Source organism: Meles meles, chromosome 7 (assembly GCF_922984935.1).
Source record: "Meles meles chromosome 7, mMelMel3.1 paternal haplotype, whole genome shotgun sequence".
Classification (NCBI taxonomy): domain Eukaryota; kingdom Metazoa; phylum Chordata; class Mammalia; order Carnivora; family Mustelidae; genus Meles; species Meles meles.
Genome location: NC_060072.1, coordinates 6702937 through 6720771, shown reverse-complemented (window position 1 = coordinate 6720771; position 17835 = coordinate 6702937). Strand labels below are relative to the sequence as shown.

Sequence of the window (17835 nt, the reverse complement as noted above, 5' to 3'; positions counted from 1 at the left end):
GGGCGCCTGAGTTTTTATTTTAAATACTCTGGTATCATGGCCTCAAAGGTACTGAGCAGAAAAGAAGGGAATTTTTTTTTTTTTTTTTTTTTTTTAATTTTTATTTCTTTGACAGAGAGAAATCACAACCAGGCAGAGAGGCAGGCAGAGAGAGAGGAGGAAGCAGGCTCCCTGCCAAGCAGAGAGCCCGATGCGGGGCTCGATCCCAGGACCCTGGGACCATGACCTGAGCCGAAGGCAGAGGCTTTAACCCACTGAGCCACCCAGGCGCCCCAAGAAGGGAATTTTTTTTTAAAAAGGGTTTTATTTGTTTGACACAGAGAGAGAGAGATCACAAGTAGGCAGAGAGGCAGGCAGAGAGACGTGGGGAATCAGGCTCCCCGCTGAGCAGGGAGACCGATGCGGGGCTCGATCCCAGGACCCTGAGATCATGACCTGAGCTGAAGGCAGAGGCTTAACCCACTGAGCCACCCAGGCGCCCCAAGAAGGGACTTTGTTGCTGAAAAACCCACCTAACGAATGTCTCTCAGTGTTCTCACGTTTTTGCTTCCTGGTGAATTGTTTTACAAGATAATTCATCTGGGGTCTGTCAGGGAAAAGGGAGTCTCCCATGATCTTTGTCCCTCGAATTCCCCTCAAAACACTCTCCCAGTAAGTCTGACACAGGCGGTGTCGTGACAACTGGTTTCCAGGTGGTGAAGCAGGGACTCTGAGGGACAGAGGATGACCCAGCCCGTCCCGGGAGCCCGGACAGGGCCTGTGCCCAGCCGGCTGTGAAGCGTGGCCTGTGCCCTTCATGCCTCGGGGACGGGGTGGGGGAAAGGAGGAAACTCTGCCATTTGGACAAGCTCGGTGATAAGCAGGGGCAGTCCCGGGGGACAGAGGGGCCCGGCCCCCCAGATCTAGATGTGAAAGTGCTCGGAGACCCAGGGCGCACTCCTTACGTAAAAATTATTTTTATTTGCAATTCTGTGAGTAATACCTGAACACATTCTCACGAAAAAAACCCTCAAACAACACAGAGGTCTGTGAGTAAGACGGGGCATTTCCCTGCTGTCCCCAGAGGGAGGCTGTTCTCCCTTTGGACTTTTTCCTCCCATCCTGTTCTGTGCCTTTAAATTCTCAGGTAAGTGTCTGCAGAAAAGCAGGGTTTGTGATTCACAAAAAGGGGCCACACAGTGTGAGCTGTTCTGTGGGCTTCCCTGCCCGCCTCAGCCCTCAGCCCCGTGGACCCCTCCTTCGTCTTTTGTCATATTTTGTCCCGGGAGTGGTCAGGGGCCCCAGAACGGGGACTCCCTTTGTCTATCTCCTGTACCTAGCGCTGACACCCAGGACGCTGCTACAAAGTCCCCCCCCCCCCCGGAGGAATGTGGGGACCCTGGGACGAGGCACAGGAGAGACAGAGGCTCCATACAAAGCCCTCGCGAGGTGGAGAGCCCCCAGCCCTCTGCCCTCCACTCCAGACTCTCCAAGGGCAGGTGAGGCCTTTCCATGTGGTTCTAGAAACCCTGTCCAGGTTTTCACAGGCCCAGGCTGCCTAGCCTCAGGCCTTCATCTCCCCGCCCCCCCACCATGCACACATACACGCGCACGCACATGTGCGCGCACACACGTAAACGTGCACACATACCCACACACAGTCCAGCAGCCCAGGGGGTTGTGGTCCAGGGCAGCCCAGCCGTTCTCAGCCTGGCCCTGGGATGGGGGACACAGTCCCACCTCCTGGGGCTAGGCCTGCGGGTGGCAGGTGGGAGCCTCCCCAGGCGTTGCAGGGACAAGGGCCGCGGGTTCTGGGCCTCCCTGCAGGCTCCTGGCCCTGTCTGACTGGTGCACAGGCCGACTCTGCCAGCAGACGCCGCCATTCGTTCAGCAAACACTTTCGGAGACTTACTCTGCACCAGGCACTGTTCTAGGTGCTGGGGAGAGGGCAGGGAGCCACAGAGACGAAATCCAAACGGGGGAACCGTGTAGTAGGTGAGGGGCTGAGCAGTGCTGGGGAGAAAAATTCAGGAGGGAAGGGTGTCAGGGAGGGCCCGCGAGTCAGGCCGGGCCTGGTGAGATTTCCGAACAGAGGGAGGCGGGTGAGAGTGACCCCCCGCACCCGGGATGTCCGGGGAGGTACAGGTGAGGCCCAGGGAATGGCACAGTGACCAGGAAAACGGCAGTGCCCAGTACTACCTGACCACCTGCCGGCCGTGCCCTGCGGGAGCCCACACCCCTTGCCTCAGCCCCGTGGGGGAAACGGCAGCAGGATCCCACTTTACAGAGAGGAAAGCAGGCTCAGGAGGATGGGGGACGAGCCAGACAGGCCCTCAGTCCCTGAGCTCTCCCCCCGCGGCTCCCGGGACACACGCATCGGTGGAGTCCCCTCCCGGTCAGCAGGTGGAGGGGAGGTCAGGTGCAGCCCTCCGGGGGCCCGTGGCCAAACCCGGCCGAGGACGGCCAGGTGCGGGGAGCCCTCTGGCCTCGCAGGGCCACTCCGTAGCCAGACCAGGCACTCCCCGCAGTGTGAACTCCCAGGGGCCCCCAGATGCCTTTAGTGTTCCTCCGGATGTAAGAGGGTGGCCCCTAGATGGCAGGCCGCTTCCTGGCCTCCTCTCCGGGTCAGGGCCACTGGGACTCCCTACTCTCCTTCCCTCCCAGAGTTGGCCCTCAGCAGCCCGCAGTCCACCGGGTCACACTCAGGTGGGACTCAGAGGTGGGCAGGTGCTGACCACCCACCGCCTTGTCCTCACTCGTCACACCCCAAGCCTCAAGTCTCCAGGTGTCTGTGAGCAGCCTTCCCACACCGGGTCTCTGCTGCGCCCTTACAGCCCCAGGGGAGACCGAAGGAAGGAGGGCCAGTCAGCAGGTGCGCCCTGTGGAGAGGGTCCCTTTCCGCTGGAGCCCTTCTGGGAGGCCTGGCCCGGCCGGAGGTGCGGGAGGGGAGGGGCGGGCTGCAGCAGGCCGATACTCCAGAACTCGCCGGCGCTCCACCGTGCCCACCACGCCGCAGGGCACGGGCGGCCAGCCCTGTCTGTGCAGGCCATACACGGGGCACGCACGGGGTCGGGCTCTTTGGTTTCTCGGAGACCCATGAGAACCTCAAGAGGTTGTGAGGACAGGAAGACAGGAAGTGAGCTGCCCCAGGTCCCACGCAGGTTGGCCACAGACCCCAAGGCAGTGAGACTCAAGGGCTGGGCCCTTTCCCACTGCACCACTTCCCCTCTGTGACCAGGTCGCCCTGGCACAGCCCCAGACCGAGGCTGCCCCTGCCTCCGCTTGCCGAGGGCTGAAGGAGACACCGGTGCCCTGCTGCCGAGTCCCCTCCTCACTGGGGGGGCTCGGCCTCCTTGGCCAGGGTGGGGAATAGCATTAGATCGGGGCCAGGACACAGGCCCAGGCCGTCTCCTGCGAAGGAACGGGAGCCCCCTGGGGTGTGCCCAAGGAACAGAAGAACCTGTGGGCTGACCAAGCCCTGCCCCGTACAGCGGGGCCCAAACCCTACTCTTTCCTCCGTGCGCTCAGGAGCCGGCAGCTCGTGGGTCCAGCAGAAAGGCATCTCCTACAGGGGCCTCAGGCCGCCCCCCGTAAGCGCCGCTGGGACCGTCTTGTGACCAAGGCCAACCTGAGCACTCTGACACTGGCTGAAAGTTTTGTGTTTAAGATACTGGCTTCCGGGGCGCTGCGTGGCTCAGTGGGTCAAGCGTCTGCCTTGGGCTCAGGTCATGATCCCGGGGTGCTAGGATCGAGCCCTGCATTGGGCTCCTTGCTCAGCGGGGAGCCTGCTTCTCCCTCTCCCTGCCACTCCCCCTGCTCTGTCAAATAAATAAAATCTTTAAATAAAATAAAATAATGGCTTCTCCTTCTCAGTCCTGAGTCCACTACAGATAAGGAAACTGAGGCTCGTGGAAGATAAAGGGACCTGCCTCGGGTCACAAGATCCCTAAGAAGCCAGGCACAGCCTCTCCTAGCTGCCCCGACCCCCACCCCACCGCAGCATCAGGCAGCCGTTCAGGCGCCACGGAGGCGGAGAGACTGGCCTTCCTTTACTTCTCCTGCTTGAACTGCCTCCCAGCGTCCCTGGCCTCCGGACAGTACAGAGCAGCTGCACTCCCCAGCCGGGGGAACAGGCCTGGGAGGGCTGCTGACCGCCCTTCAGGGGCTGCTCAGCCCTGCGGTGAGGCAGAGGCAGGCTCTCGGGTCCTGGGCCGCTGCCAGGCTCGCCGGAGCCGCAGCAGTGACAGGCTGGCGTCCCCGGCGCTGGAAGGCGCTCCGATCCCTGGCTGGAGTGTGGTGCCACTTCTCTGGTTAAATGGCACCAGGTGGCAAAGAAAACATGGCACACGGACGGTGGGGGGGGAGTGTGCCCGTGCTGCTGAGGGGGAGGCGAAGGGGGAAGGGGAGGGGCCCCCCTCGTCTCCAACAAAGGGACGGGCCCAGCAAAGGCAGGGAGGCCGCGTCTGCGCTGCCCTCCTCTCCTGCCTGGACACCGGCTCCATGGGCTCCCAGAGACCTCCCCTCCTCCCCCCGCCCCCCCGCACTGCCCACTGCCCTACAAAGCCCCACCTTTCCGGCCCAGGCTGCTGAGGAGCTGAAGACAAGGCTGGTTCCTAGGAGGCACCGGGCCTCTGCGGATCCTGCCCATCCCCTCAGAGACGAGCGCACACTTTTACACCTTCCGCTCTCACCTCGGCCTCGTCCTTCAACCCTGGACGCGGCCACCTCACCGGGGAAGCTGGCCTCCCTTCCCCCGGGGAGCCCCACGTTTGCAGTCGTCCTCTTTCCGGTTCGGGCACTGCTCCTACCCTGCTCCTCGCCCTCTCCTCCCCCAGGCCTGCCCCTGTCCTGAGGTGCGGACCCCAGCACGCGGGAGCGGCTCCTTGAGACTGCCCTTCCTGACAGCTGCTTTCTCCGGCGCAAGGCCTGCGTGTCGACCACTTCTGTGTGGACGGCCAGGGCCTGCCCAGCAGAAATGCCCGAAGCTTTGTTCAACCATTAGGCACCTAGAAAACAAGTGGAGGGCAGAGCAGGGGAGGGGCTGGTGATTAGCTGTATGACATGGACATGTCTCTGGCCGCAGCATCCTGTCGTGAGCGGAAGGAGGGAAACAGTATTGACCTCGCAGGTCTGCTGGGGGACACAGGAGTGGCCGTGTGAGGAAACTAAAGTGTGCGGCGCCCCACTGTGTCACGGACACTAGGGACCTCAGACAGAATCATCGCAGCTGGGGTTCTCAGTGGGTCCCCCGGGGTTGGCCTCTAATCAGCCAGCCGTCTGGCTGCTGGACCTACTGAGCACTAGGGGTGCGGCGCTGGGCCAGGCCTGAGCAGGAGCCTGTGGTGGGGAGAAAGGCAGGGATCCCCTCATGAGTTTCAAACTGACCCCACTTCATGGAGAGCAGGGGCTCCAGCTGTGACGGCAAAGTCGAAGCCGAGGCCTGAATTTGGAGGCAGGTCCCTGCATGAGCCAAATGGGGGTGGGGAGCACCGTCACGGTCTAAGGGAGCCCAGACCCGGCTCTCCTCCTGCGGTCTCCTCCACCAGCGTGTGCCCAGCTGGCCACCGGGCAGTGGCAGGAGCCCCGGCTGGCTGACCGGATTTCTGGATTCCAACCCTGGCGCTTCTGCATATTCTCATCAGACCCAGAGGAGACGGGGAGCCATGGTCGCGGCACAACCTCTGGCCGCCAAGCCGGGAGCCAGCCCTCCAGACAGCCTCTCTCACATAATTCCACAAACGTGTCAATTCATAAACAGTGTAATTCCTGGGTTTGCACCAGCTTTTGAACCCAGCTCTGTGGGATTTCACACAATAGGTACCGTTCACCGAGCACTTAGCTGGAACCGGGCAAGGCCTTACTTACTGCAAGGGATCACGGGATACACGGAACGCACGTGGAGGGAGCACGACAGCGGCAGGCCTGTCATTTCATTTGGTCCTCCCAACGTGACAATGTCTCAGTAGAACGGTCTCCATTACACACCTGGGGAAACTGAGGCTCTACGAGGCCACAGTGGGCTCTGGGAGGATGACAAGGCTAGGATATGGGGTCAGACGGGGTTGCAGAGTCCAAGCCCCTCTGCCTGACCCTCATAACTGTCCGGGTTCAGTGTCCTCATCTGCACAGTCGAGGTGGTGGAGAAGACCAGGGGTTTCCAGACTTATTTTTGAGCCGTGGATGCTTTGTTCAAACGAAGCCTGAGGCGGTGGGGCAGCCTGGCAGGTGGATGAAGACACGAGGCTCTGCTGGGCTCAGCACGGCAGGGCGGGGGCTGCCGTCCCACCAGCGGGGCTCCCGACTCTGGGCCGAGCAGGGAGCCGACCACGGACCCAGAGCCGGGCTGCGGCAACAGCGAAGTCCCCCGCACCAGACCCCAGGCCCTGGGGAGGGACAACTCGGTCAGGGGGACCGTGGGCCTCACAGGTCCTCCAGGGCGGGGTTCTCAGAGCTCCGCAGCAGGGACAGCAGGTTCAGGGCCGAGACACCGGGCACGTGGCCGGCACAGATCTGCAGCATTCGCACAAGCCGCTGTGCGACTGGGGCTCGGAAGCCGTCCACCTGCCGAGGGAGAGCGGAGGAGGGGGGTGAGCGGAAGCCGAGAGCGGGGGCCGGATTTGGGCACCACTGCCCATCGTGGCCAGGCCCCTGCCCACAGCCCGCCTCACCCAGCAGCTTCCAACTGCTCCGGCTCACAGAGCCCTCAGAGGTCCTCTAGGGACCAGGGACGCCACAGACAGTGACCCCTCCTCCAGGGGAGGCGAGGCTTAGCAAGCAGGGCTGGCCAAGGCAGGTGAAGGGTCCAGCGGCTGCCGGGCTGGGATCCGAACCAGACCCAGCTCCAACCGACGTCCAGGAGGCAGAGGCCCTGAAGACCCTTTACCTGGGCGTGGAAAAGAAGAGTGGACAGCGAGTGGCCCTCATGGGGACAGGGAGGTCCCATCAACAGGGTTCCTTTAACAGGGCTTTTGAGGGCAGGGGCCCAGAGGTGCCGTGGGGTGGGGTCAGGTAGGGCTGGCAACTGTCCCCGGGCCTGGCGCCAGCGAGCAGCAAACGAAATGCGACATCAGTGCCCGGCGAAGGCCACACGATGCTCGGTAGCCCTCCCCTGCCAACAGGCACCACGGGCATCTCTCATCGTCCTCCTCCTCCTCGAACTGGGGAAGGGGTTTTGCCGTCCAACCGGTCACCCTCACGAGGGACCGGGCACCCTCAGTGCTGCCTGTGCTCCTGTCACTTACGACTCCTTGATCCGAAGCCAGAGGCAGCTGTCATTCTCCCCGAGTCTCTCATCAGACCCTGGTCAGCCACAGTGCTCCCGTCTCCAGAATGCTCCTCACCAGCCCCCAGGATGCCACACTCGCCCCCCCCCACATCTAAGCTCTAAGTGCTGCCCCTGGCTTTGGCCCTTGCAGGGCTTCTCCCCCCCACCCCCCACAGACTCCCTGGGGACCTCATCCAGTTCTGTGATCTAAAACCATCTCAATACCCACGATGCCCAAATTACATCTCCAGACCCTTCCTCGGAATGTCAGACACAGGTATGTGCCGCCTACTCGATTTCTGGGTCGATGGCTGCCAGACACCCCGATCTGACCAGCATGCCATCCCTGAGGGTCCTCCCAACCTGTCCCCCCTGCAGTCACCCCATCTCAGCCAAGGGCACCGCCGTCCTAACAGCGGCTCAGCTGAAAACCCTGGGGCCATCCTGACTCTCTTTTCTCCCACGTCTCACACCCCGGCCACCCGCACAGTCGGTTGGCTCCACCCTGGAAAATGGCCCAGTGGTACAGGCCATCCTGCCTCCCCCTTCCCTGGGCAGCATGGAGCCAGGCCACTCCTCACTCTTCCAGAAACAGCCCCTGGGCCCGCCTCCTCATTTCTGCCCCTGCTTCTCTTCCATTTACTCTCCTCCCAACAGCTGGAGGGATCCATTTAAACTTGCATCACATAAATAGAAAAGAAAAAGAAATAAAACCCGTATCAGGCCCTCCCCACCCTCACCCCTGCACCCTCCCTGCAGCTCCTGTCCTACGCAGCCTGAAAGTCACCACCCTAAGGCCCCCCGAGGCCCTCCTGCTCTGGGGATGAGGTCACGACGACACAGTCACCACTACCCTGCCCTCTGCTGTGCTCTGGTCTTCGGCCTCGCAGGGGGGACCCTGGGCACACCAGGCAAGGCCCACACGCCAGGCCTTCGCACTTGGTCCTCCCGCCTCCTCCCTCCCGCGGTCTCGGCACCTGCCTTCCGATCGTCTTCAAGTCTGCCAAGGCCCCATTCACGGTCACTCCTGCCAACCCCACCAACCTTCACCGCTTTACCACCCGACACGCCACATGCTCACTTTCTAACACCCACGCCTTTTACTTCTTTGCTTTGTTCCCTCCACAACAGAGCTGGGGTTTTCCTCTTCCTTTTTCACTCTTTTGTCCTATGCTGCATGGCTAGTGCCTAGAACAGCGCTTAGCTCACTGGAGGTACCGAAGCAGTCTTTGTTGACGAAATCCGCTCCGAGTTCTGTGGCCTCCGCCCCCGCACACAGCTCCGAGCTGCTGCTGTCTCTCAGGCTCCCCGGCTGGCCTGCAGCAGCCTCCACCCCCAAGCCTCGTCCCTGGCCCGGCCTCCTCCAATCCACACACCACACTCCGGAGCTGTGGCCCCAAACCCAAGTCTGACCACCCCGGGGCTGCTGCGTCACCTGCAGGGAGGAACGACTTCATCCCACCGCCAGGCTTCCAGGTCTCGGCAAGTCCTTCTGCCGTGGCACACGGTGCCCGCGATCTAGCTCCCCTGATTCTGCGGGGGCAGCCGCAACGCCTGGCCCGTCTGTGTACTCAGGCAGCAGCCCTGGGCCCTATCAGCAGCGTTCGGAAATACAGGCACTGGGTCGATGTCCCAGCTTCTGGAATGTGTTTTTTTATGTGTAGAACAGGGCTGAAAATTCCTGCCGGGCAAGGCCTTAAAATACTGCGAGGCGCAAACTGAGGTATGTGGAGGGGGTGTGCCCGACAAAGGACAACACGGGTATGAGGAGTGATGACTGTCCAAACACCGGCGGCTTCCTCCGAAGGAATGCCGGCTTTAGCTGGGGGCAGGCCAGAGGCGGCCTCGGAACAGGCCATCACAGGCCTTTTCCTGGAGTCAGGCTCCCGGAGACCCCAGGACCTGGTGTGGTCTGCCACCTACTGGCCATAAGGGGAACTGCACCACACAGCGCAAGGTCCTGGGCACCGCAGCGGCAACGCCTAAGGTTTGAGGTACCTGGGCTGTGGGGCAAAGATTATGGTTCCCCTTTGGAGGTAAGGAGATGAAGGCTGCATGTAGGGGAAGTGACCTGTCCAAAGCCACACAGTCAGCAGGCTAAGAAGGGAAGGAGACAGCGGCTTGCCCATCTGCTGGCTCTCCCGTAGAACTTACTAGCTGCATGACGGCGCAAGTCGCCTCTCCTCTCTAGGTCTTGGGTTTCTGGGGTACGTTGTAAGAAAAGCCTGGAAGGGCAGGCACTTCGGGCATGGCACAGGCCTCACGGTCCTATCTGACACCAGCGTGCTGACTTAAATAGTCACCCAATACGAAAACCGGATCTGGGACAGAGTAGTGCGTCAGTCTTTATCGAGGCACTGAGTCAGGAGACCTGCCCCTCCCCTGGCGAGATGGAACTGTCCGCCGCTTCTGCTGGTAACAGACCCAACCCCTGCTCCTACTGCCGGCCTCTCCTGCCCACACGCATAATGCTACATTTCACGTAGAGCTTAGTGGGGAAAAAGGAAGTATTTTTTTTTTCTCATCCAAGTTCACAGATCCCCCGAATTCTACCGTCAGACCAGAAGGGCCCACAAACCCGTGGATAAGAGCCGCAGGTCTGGGTGCTGATAAGGGACAGGGTGCTGACTCGGTTCTCTCTGCGTTAGGTCACTTGGCTTTTTGGGAACAGGTGCAAGACCCAGAACAGAGCAGAAATGGACTTCAAAACCCATAAACACACCCCACAAGGAACTGAGCAGGTCTGGTACATGGGTGGGGTGGCCCAGGCCCTGGGAGTCCTCCGCTGACCACCCAGAGGAAGCGGCTGCTGAGCACTTTTAGCAAAAAGTCAGGGTTCATACTGCAGGAACAGAAGCAGGAGAGCGAAATGTATCAGCAAAACTGCTCCGTCATGCTCATGATTAGGATCACCCATGAGAAACCGCACAGAAGTGAGCTGGGACAGAACCGACAGCAGACACCCTCCAACCCTCCACCCACCCACTGCCCGGCCATCGCCGCTGCCTGCTGGGTGCCCTGCCCCGCGCTGGGGCTGGACCAGGCCTGTAGTCCGGGGGCATAAGGGGGGCAGTGGGCATTCCAACTGCAGGGGGGGACACGAGGCAGCCCTGGTTCGTGAAACACACAAGATGCCTGGCCTCACAGCACTGGCAGCCCAGCAGGGCAGTGAGACGGTAACGAGGACCCACACGCACATACACGAGAAAACAAAGCAACGCAAGGCACAAGCCATAGCACCTGGCATCTTGGAGGCGCTCGGGCTGAATGGGTATCATCGCCCTGCTTTGCGCCTGCGCCCCCCACCGCTTAGGCTGACTGTTACACCCGAGGTACAGTGAGCCGCGAAGCCAGGATTCAGAACCGGATCTTGTGGCCTCACATCGGGATCCCCTCGCTTGAGCACCTGACGACCCTCGGAGAAGCGTTCTCGACACACGCACGGAGCCCTGACAGCCCTCTCCCCGCACCCCCGCGATCAGCGCCCTCACCTCCAGGTCACAGAAGAGCAGGGGGCTCCGGTAGGCGCGGGCCAGCCTGACGACGGTGTTCCGGTGAACGCTGCAGTGACTCTCCCGGCCAGCTGCAAAGAAGCCGTGAGTGTGGCAGGCTGGAATGTCTGCCTTGGCGGCCGAGCCAGGAGGCACTGGGCAAATTCATTCATCACCCCTCTCCGGCCCTCGGTTGACTATACAACCTGCCTTTTGTCAAATTAGAACACAATTTGTTCTCAAGCTGGGAGGCCTTGGAGAGAGCGCGCTCTAGAAACAGGAGTTTCTTCATCTCGAAGATGAGGATGGGAACAGCCCCCAGGACTACAGAGATTCAGTGAATTCTACAGGGAATTCATCAATGCTTACTGAGCATAATCTGTACCAGCCGCCGCACAGCCCCGGGAGTTCACAGTTCTGCTGGGTGGGGGCGGACGGCGCAGACGTACCACCGGTGGAGGAGGGAGGGCGGGGAGTCTATGGGACGGACTCCCAGGGGCCCGGACTGCAGGGCCGGTCAGGGAGCTGTCCCCCACGAGAAGGGAAATGGGGGTTAGCGAGGCAAAGAGGAAAAGAGCATTCACGAGAAGCGGTAGGATATAGTCATTAAGGACGTGGGCTCTAGAAGAGGGCTCTCGAGGTAGGACCATGGGCTGTACTGCTTTTTAGCGATGGGCCTCGGGCAGGTTACTAAACCACACGGAGAGTGTCCTCAGCTATAACACGGAACGGCATGTGCCTCAAAGGGTTGAGTGCAGTGAAGATGAAGTACAGAGAAATGACGCTGTCCGGTATACAGGGAGTGCTCGCGAAAGGCCAGCTACTGTCAGTTTCGCTGCTAATACGACACAGTCTCCGGAACAGCAGGATTTGCTCAGAGAACTACAAGCCAAGCCCAAGAACGGGAGAGTGACAGGAGGATGAACCCAGACAGGAAGGCAGAAGGCCAAACTTTGTCTTCATGGGAGCTGGGATTTTACCCTAAAAGCCACGGGGAGTCCCCAGCTAACTCTCCGGAGTTATCTCAGCGGAATGATCTGCTCAGACCTGCTTTCGGAGAGACGGGCAATAGGGCAGATTCTGAAGCTCACGTTTTTTCCATCGTTCCCCCCCATCCCGCCGCCGCCCCAGGTCCCGGGGATCTGCATGGCTTCAGTGAGGAGTCTCCCCGGGGAGGGAAGGTGGGGAAGGGGAAGTGGGGGAATGGACTTACCACCCGTGGCAAGGAAGCCCACCTTCCCCAGGAAGAAGGTGGCGTCCACATGGCGCAGGGACTCCTCCACGTTCCGGAGGCTGGTGCGAGAAGACAGAGGACAGACCTTACCACTGAGAAGGCAGAAGGGCTTCCTCACCCCAGAGGGGCCGGAGATGGAGATGTAAGAGGAAACACTACAGGGGAATATTTTGTCTTTCACTTTAAGGACATTTCATTACGAAGTGACTCAAGCCTGTAGAACAATCCAACAGTGAATATGGATGTGATCAGCAGAAAGTAAGTCCCTCTCTAGCACCACCCTTCTGTCTCAACATCCCAGGCGTTACTGCTGCCCACACTTTGGGGTACAATGCCATTTGCATATGAATTTCTCATATGCAAATACAGGCAGTGATAGGTATAAGCATGTAGTTGGGTTTGGTTGGGTCCAACCTGTGACATTTTTTTGGAACGACCACCCCGTACACAGTCTATTTTCTAGGTGATGGACGGGGAATGCCGTGTGAACGTTTTTCCACATGTGTTCTCACACATGTAGACACGTTTCTGTAGGGAAGATGCTAGACGCAGAGTGGCTGGGTCACAATATGTGCCTTTCTAAAATGTACCTAGGTGGGGGCGCCTGCGTGGCTCAGTCGGTTGAGCATCTGACTCTGTCCGACTCTTGACTCTTGCTTCCGGCTCTGGTCATGATCTCAGGGCCCTGGGACAGAGCCCTGTGTTGGGCTCCAGGGGACTGAGTATGAAGCCTGCTTGAGATTCTCCCTCTCCTTCTCCCTCTGCCCACCCCCACTTGTGCACACACTCTCTCTCTCTCAAAAAAAATGTACCTAAGTATTACAAAATTGCTTTCCAATAAGGTGACAATATTTACAGTCATATCAAGTATATGAAAACAATCTTCTCCTCTAGGAAAAGGGCACTTTGGCCTGCTGGGCCAAGGGTTTCATTCATTGGTGTCCAAGGAGGGATAAAGAAATCTGTTGTCTCCTGGCCAAAAAGCCATCTTGGTCAGGAGGACCAAGCCAAGGTTTCAGCCTGAATGAGCAAGGCCTGAAGCACAGTAAGGACGGCTCTCTGCCCCGATGTATGACTGTAGAGCGGAATTTCCCCAGAGACAGGTCAGCGTCCCTTTCGAACCGGGAGGTCTCACCCAAAGAGCAGCAGATCTGCTGAGTCAGGACCTCTGGCAATCATGGCAGATCTCAGCCCTTTCTCTGCCCCACCATGGGCTCTAGCCCCTGCTCACCTGTTCCCCCTGGCTGGGCGGCAGGGCTGGATTTGATCCTGCCGCTGGGTGTTTGTTTGGTAGCTCTATGTCCCTGGTCCTAGTGTTTCCACCCCAGCCTTCCCCCAACCCCCACCTCGTGACTGGGTGTGTGTTTCGGATCCTGTGCCAGAGGTGCACCCCGCCTACCCTCAGTCGGCCATCCCCCAAGAGGGAGAGCAGACTTTCTACCGTATTCCCCAGGTCTGCTGCGGTCCTGGCCCCCAGGGCAGCCAGCACCACCGGGAGGCCAGGCAAGGCACCCAGCATCACCACTACTCATGCTCTCCTGGCTACGGCCTCCCACTACCCTGGGCTCCTGACCCTGGACTGGCCTTCACAGTCCTGCACACACCTTGTGTTCCTCCTACCCATTACATTAACCTTCTTCATCTAGAACCTTCTGCTGACTCCCACTTTTCAAGGCTAGCTTGTCCTGGTCACCACCACCGAAAGTCTACCCTGCCCTGAGTCCCGAGTCAGAGGTCTTGTTGGGACTCTCATAGCCCAACGCATTCTTCCTTTACAGGACCGACGCCAGATACTGTAATCATCTGTTCAGGAGTCTGGCTTCCTCCCCCAGTGGGCTGGGAACACCTTGGGGTGGGGGGTCTGCTTCATTCATGTCTGGGTCTGCCATCAGGGATCCAGAGAAGGTTGCAGAAAGCATTAGATAAATGACCGATGCCACCGCCGGAGTTTATCAGTGTCTTTATTTTTTATTTTTAAAATTTTATTTGAGATAGAGAGAGAGAGAACGAGCAAGTGCATGGCGGGGAGGAGCAGAGGGAGAAGGACAGAGTATCTCAAGCAGACCCACGTGGAGCACAATCCCAGGACCCTGAGATCATGACCTGAGCCAAAATCAAGAGTCCGATGCTTGAACCGACTGAACCACGCAGGCGCCCCTTAACCAGTGTCTTTAAAATATCATTCACTTGCCACTGGCTCCGCATCCTCACCCTCTGGGCTAACCCCAGGCAGCCTCTCCTTGTGTCCCCTGCTTCCCATCACCATCTCAGTACACCCCTAAGCCAGGTCTACCTGAGCCCTGACGCCCCCACTCTCTGGCTCTCACCTGTATTTGCTGTGAAGGTTGACCACGAACATGATCAGGTCAATTCGGGGCCGATTCACGTTGGAGGGCAGAGGGAGGGACCTTGCCAGGTGGCTGAAAAATGAGAAACTGCAGGATAAAGACAAACATACCCACATCACAGGGACCTTTCACATGCTGCCCTCCCTGGGGCAAGAGGCTGTCAAGGGCTCCTCACCTATTTCCCCGATGCTCTTGTGGACTAGACTCCTCAGGTGAGCATAGGGGCAGGGCAGAGCTGGTCCCATCTAGACTGACCCCTACTGCCAGAAGGCAGCTCTGTCTGGTAACCACCTTGGCAAGAGGGAGTCGGGACAGAAGGTGGCACAGCGCTAGCCAGCTACACTGCATGCTGGGAGGGAGATCAGGCTCAGAAGAGGGGTGTTAGACTGTGCGGATTAGGGGTTAAGGCCGAACCTCTCTGGAGGGCAATGGAAGTGGCTCAAATCTCAGGCTGCCCATGACCAGCTATGTGACGTTGGGTAAGTCACCCTTATCACTCGTCTGAGCTTGTTCCCTCATCAGCTTCTTTCAAACGCTGGAACGGGGCTGATTCGCCCAGTGAGGGGTGTTTCCCATTCCCATGGAGGCACACCCTGTGGACTGGGATCCTTCGTCAACATGAGCCCCTGGAGCCTCTCCAGCAGGGACAATGACACCCACATAATCCAGTCACTTGATTCCCACCAGCAGCTGTTTCCACTCTCCACCAGTTAAAAGAAGAAAAACAAGATACTGCTTCTTTAGTCAACTTTTCTCGAAATCTGGGGGGTATCTGAACTTTCCTCTGTGCCAAGTACTGCTCAAGCCACTGGGGATTCAGTAGGGGAAAAAGTCAAAGTCCCTGACCTCAAGGGGCGACCTAACGGTCCGCGGGGGTGGCAGCCCCGAAACGAGAAAACGAACAGGTGCACAAAGACATCTCCTGTGGTCACAAGAGCTGCGGGAAAACAGGAGTGCGTGACGGAGGGCGATGGAGGGTCCCTTGGCTGGGGACGGGTCGCGCCTCTGGGCCTGGCCCCACCTGCGCCCGCCTCTCTGGCTCCCCGCTCGCGCTCCTGGGCCCACCGTTCAGGCCACCGCAGAGCCATCGGCCACCCCCGGCCTCGGCTACTTACACCTTCAGCTCCGAGGCGCAGTCCTCCTTGAGCATCGAGTCGGCCAGCTGCTGCAGAAGAGCATCTTCCGTGCCCACCAGCTGCCCGGGAGAGAAGGTGGCCTCCTGAGGCCCGGGCGCCGCAGACCCGCCGCGGGGCCCGGGGAGCAGGCCACACACCGAACGCCGCGCGGCTCCCGGATCCCCGCTCGCGCGCGCACGGCGCCGTTTACCGAGACAGGGCTCGGCCGGGCACGGCTGGAGGGCCCAGTGCTGGCCGCACCACAGTCCTTCCCTCCCAGGACCCTCCCCCGGAGGGCGGGACCCAGGGACCCCGGTGACCACTTCGTCCGCTCCGCGAGGAACTCAGCCTCCCGGGACCCACCCCAGTCTCGCCGCCCAGCAGCTCCACCAATCAGAAACGGGGAAAGAGCCCGCCGCGCACGTATTGGTGGAGGCGTCCTTCAGCCTCAGCGGGCGATCACTCCCATTGGTTCGGAGTGTGGCTGTCCCGCCCACCACACCCCGGCCCGAAAGGCGCGCTCCAGACCCTGACAGAGCGCCCAGGGGCTGGCAGCTGAGGCGCCGCCAAGAAGGGAAGGAGGGAAGGCGGGCGGGGGAAGCGGAGCAGCTGACGCCTACCAAGATGGTGGCCGTGTTCAGGCCAGGCTGTTTGTCCAGTGGCCGCAACACCGACATTCCAGTCACGCACAGAACCTCCACTCCTGCCCCGCGCGCGGATCTTTCAAACCGCTCAGAGGTCCGCCCTTAAGCGAGAGACTGAGGGGCACGTGACCCTCACCTGGGCGGGGCTTCGCGGGGAGGGGCGGAGTCCTCTTAAAGGAACCCCGACCTCCTTTTTTGAGCGGGGAGCTCCACCTCTGGCCTCAGGCTCCTAAAGTACAGTCCCTGGGACAGGCCTTTTATTTCCCGCCTCGGAGGAAGAAGAATTTAGTGTTTCGTTTTCGTTCGCTCATGCTCATTCATCATATTCTTGATTCCTTCCAAGCCTGCCCCTCCCACGTCTTCCCTGGCTCAGCTCAGAACAAAACCTTGAGGCCACTCTTGGCTCCTCTTTTCACATCCCACATCCAATCCATAAGCAGGCAGAAGTTGACCACTTCTCACCTCCTCCACCCCCACCACCAGGACATGCTACCGTCATCTCTCACCCCGGACTCGTGTAACAACTTTCTTACTGGGTCCCCGCTTCCTCCCCAGGGGGGCTCTACTCCTCACAGCAATCAGAGCCATCCTTTTTTTTTTTTTTTTTTTTAAGATTTTATTTATTTATTTATTTGACAGACAGAGATCACAAGTAGGCAGAGAGGCAGGCAGAGATAGAGGGGGAAAGCATGCTCCCGGCTGAGCAGAGACCCTGATGCAGCGGCTTGATCCCAGGACGGAGACCATGACCTGAGCTGAAGGCAGAGGCTTAACCCACTGAACCACCCAGGGGCCCATTAATTTTTATTTTTCAAAAATTTAAATTTTGAATAAGATTATTTATTTATTTATTTATTTGAGAGAGAGAGAGAGAGAGAGAGAGTGCCTGCAAGTGAGCCTGAGCATGGGGAGAGGGAGAGGGAGAAGCAGACCCCGCACTGAGCCTGGAGCCTGATGCATGACTCTGATTCCAGGACCCTGGAACCATGAGCTGAAAGCAGACTGAGCCACCCAGGTGCCCCTATTTTTTTAATTTTTAATTTAATTTAATTTAATTTTATTAGATTTTATTTCTTTATTTGAGAGAGAGGGAGAGCACATAGTGACAGGGAGAGAGAGAAGTAGAGAGGGAGCTCAATGTGGGTCTTGATCCCAAGACCCTTGGATCATGACCTGAGCCAAAGGCAGACGCCCAATGGACTGAGCCACCCAGGTGCCCCTGCTTTTTAATTTTTAAGAAGAGCATGAGTAGGGGCAGGGGCAGGGGGAGAAGGAGATTCTCAGCTGAGACTGCCATGGAGCTTGATCCCAGCATCCTGAGATCATTTCCTGAGCTGAAGGCGGATGCTTAACTGACTGAGCCACCCAGGTGCCCCTAATTTTTATTTTTTAATTAAAAAAATACTTAGAGGGGCCTTTCTTAACAATCCTATCTAAAGTAGCAAGTCTTCGGGAGTCTGGCTGGCTCAGCTGGTAGAATTTGCCACTCTTGATCTTGGGGTTGTGAGTTCAAGCCCCACCTTGGGAGTAGAGTGTGCTTAAATTAATAATAATAAATCATCAAAAAAAAAAAAAACAACCAACCCTCCATTATCTTAAAAAAAAAGCAAGTCTCCCACATACTCCCTGTCTTCCTTTTTCTGCTCTATTTTTCTCAACAGCACTCATCTCCTCTTCGCATGTGGTCAAGAACTGCACAGCCTCTGAGATTGTACCATATTTACAAAGGAATAAACTGTTACTGTTTGTTATTGTTTAGT

General features: G+C 58.8%; 1 protein-coding gene across 2 annotated transcripts; it reads right to left on the bottom strand.

The window, feature by feature from the left end:
* Positions 1-3788: 3788 nt before the first annotated feature.
* Positions 3789-16168, bottom strand: CENPM (centromere protein M). Of its 2 annotated transcripts, none has more exons than XM_046013970.1 (6): positions 16052-16168; positions 15432-15511; positions 14296-14403; positions 11948-12027; positions 10735-10826; positions 3789-6540 (listed from the first exon to the last, which is right to left on the bottom strand). In XM_046013970.1, the coding sequence occupies exons 1-6, from the start codon at positions 16106-16108 to the stop codon at positions 6400-6402; spliced, it is 558 nt and encodes a 185-aa protein (XP_045869926.1). In that variant the 5' UTR covers positions 16109-16168; the 3' UTR covers positions 3789-6399. The 2 variants fall into 2 exon arrangements, with proteins under 2 accessions (XP_045869926.1, XP_045869927.1); XM_046013971.1 differs by having other exon boundaries at positions 3799-6540; positions 14296-14388.
* Positions 16169-17835: the final 1667 nt, after the last annotated feature.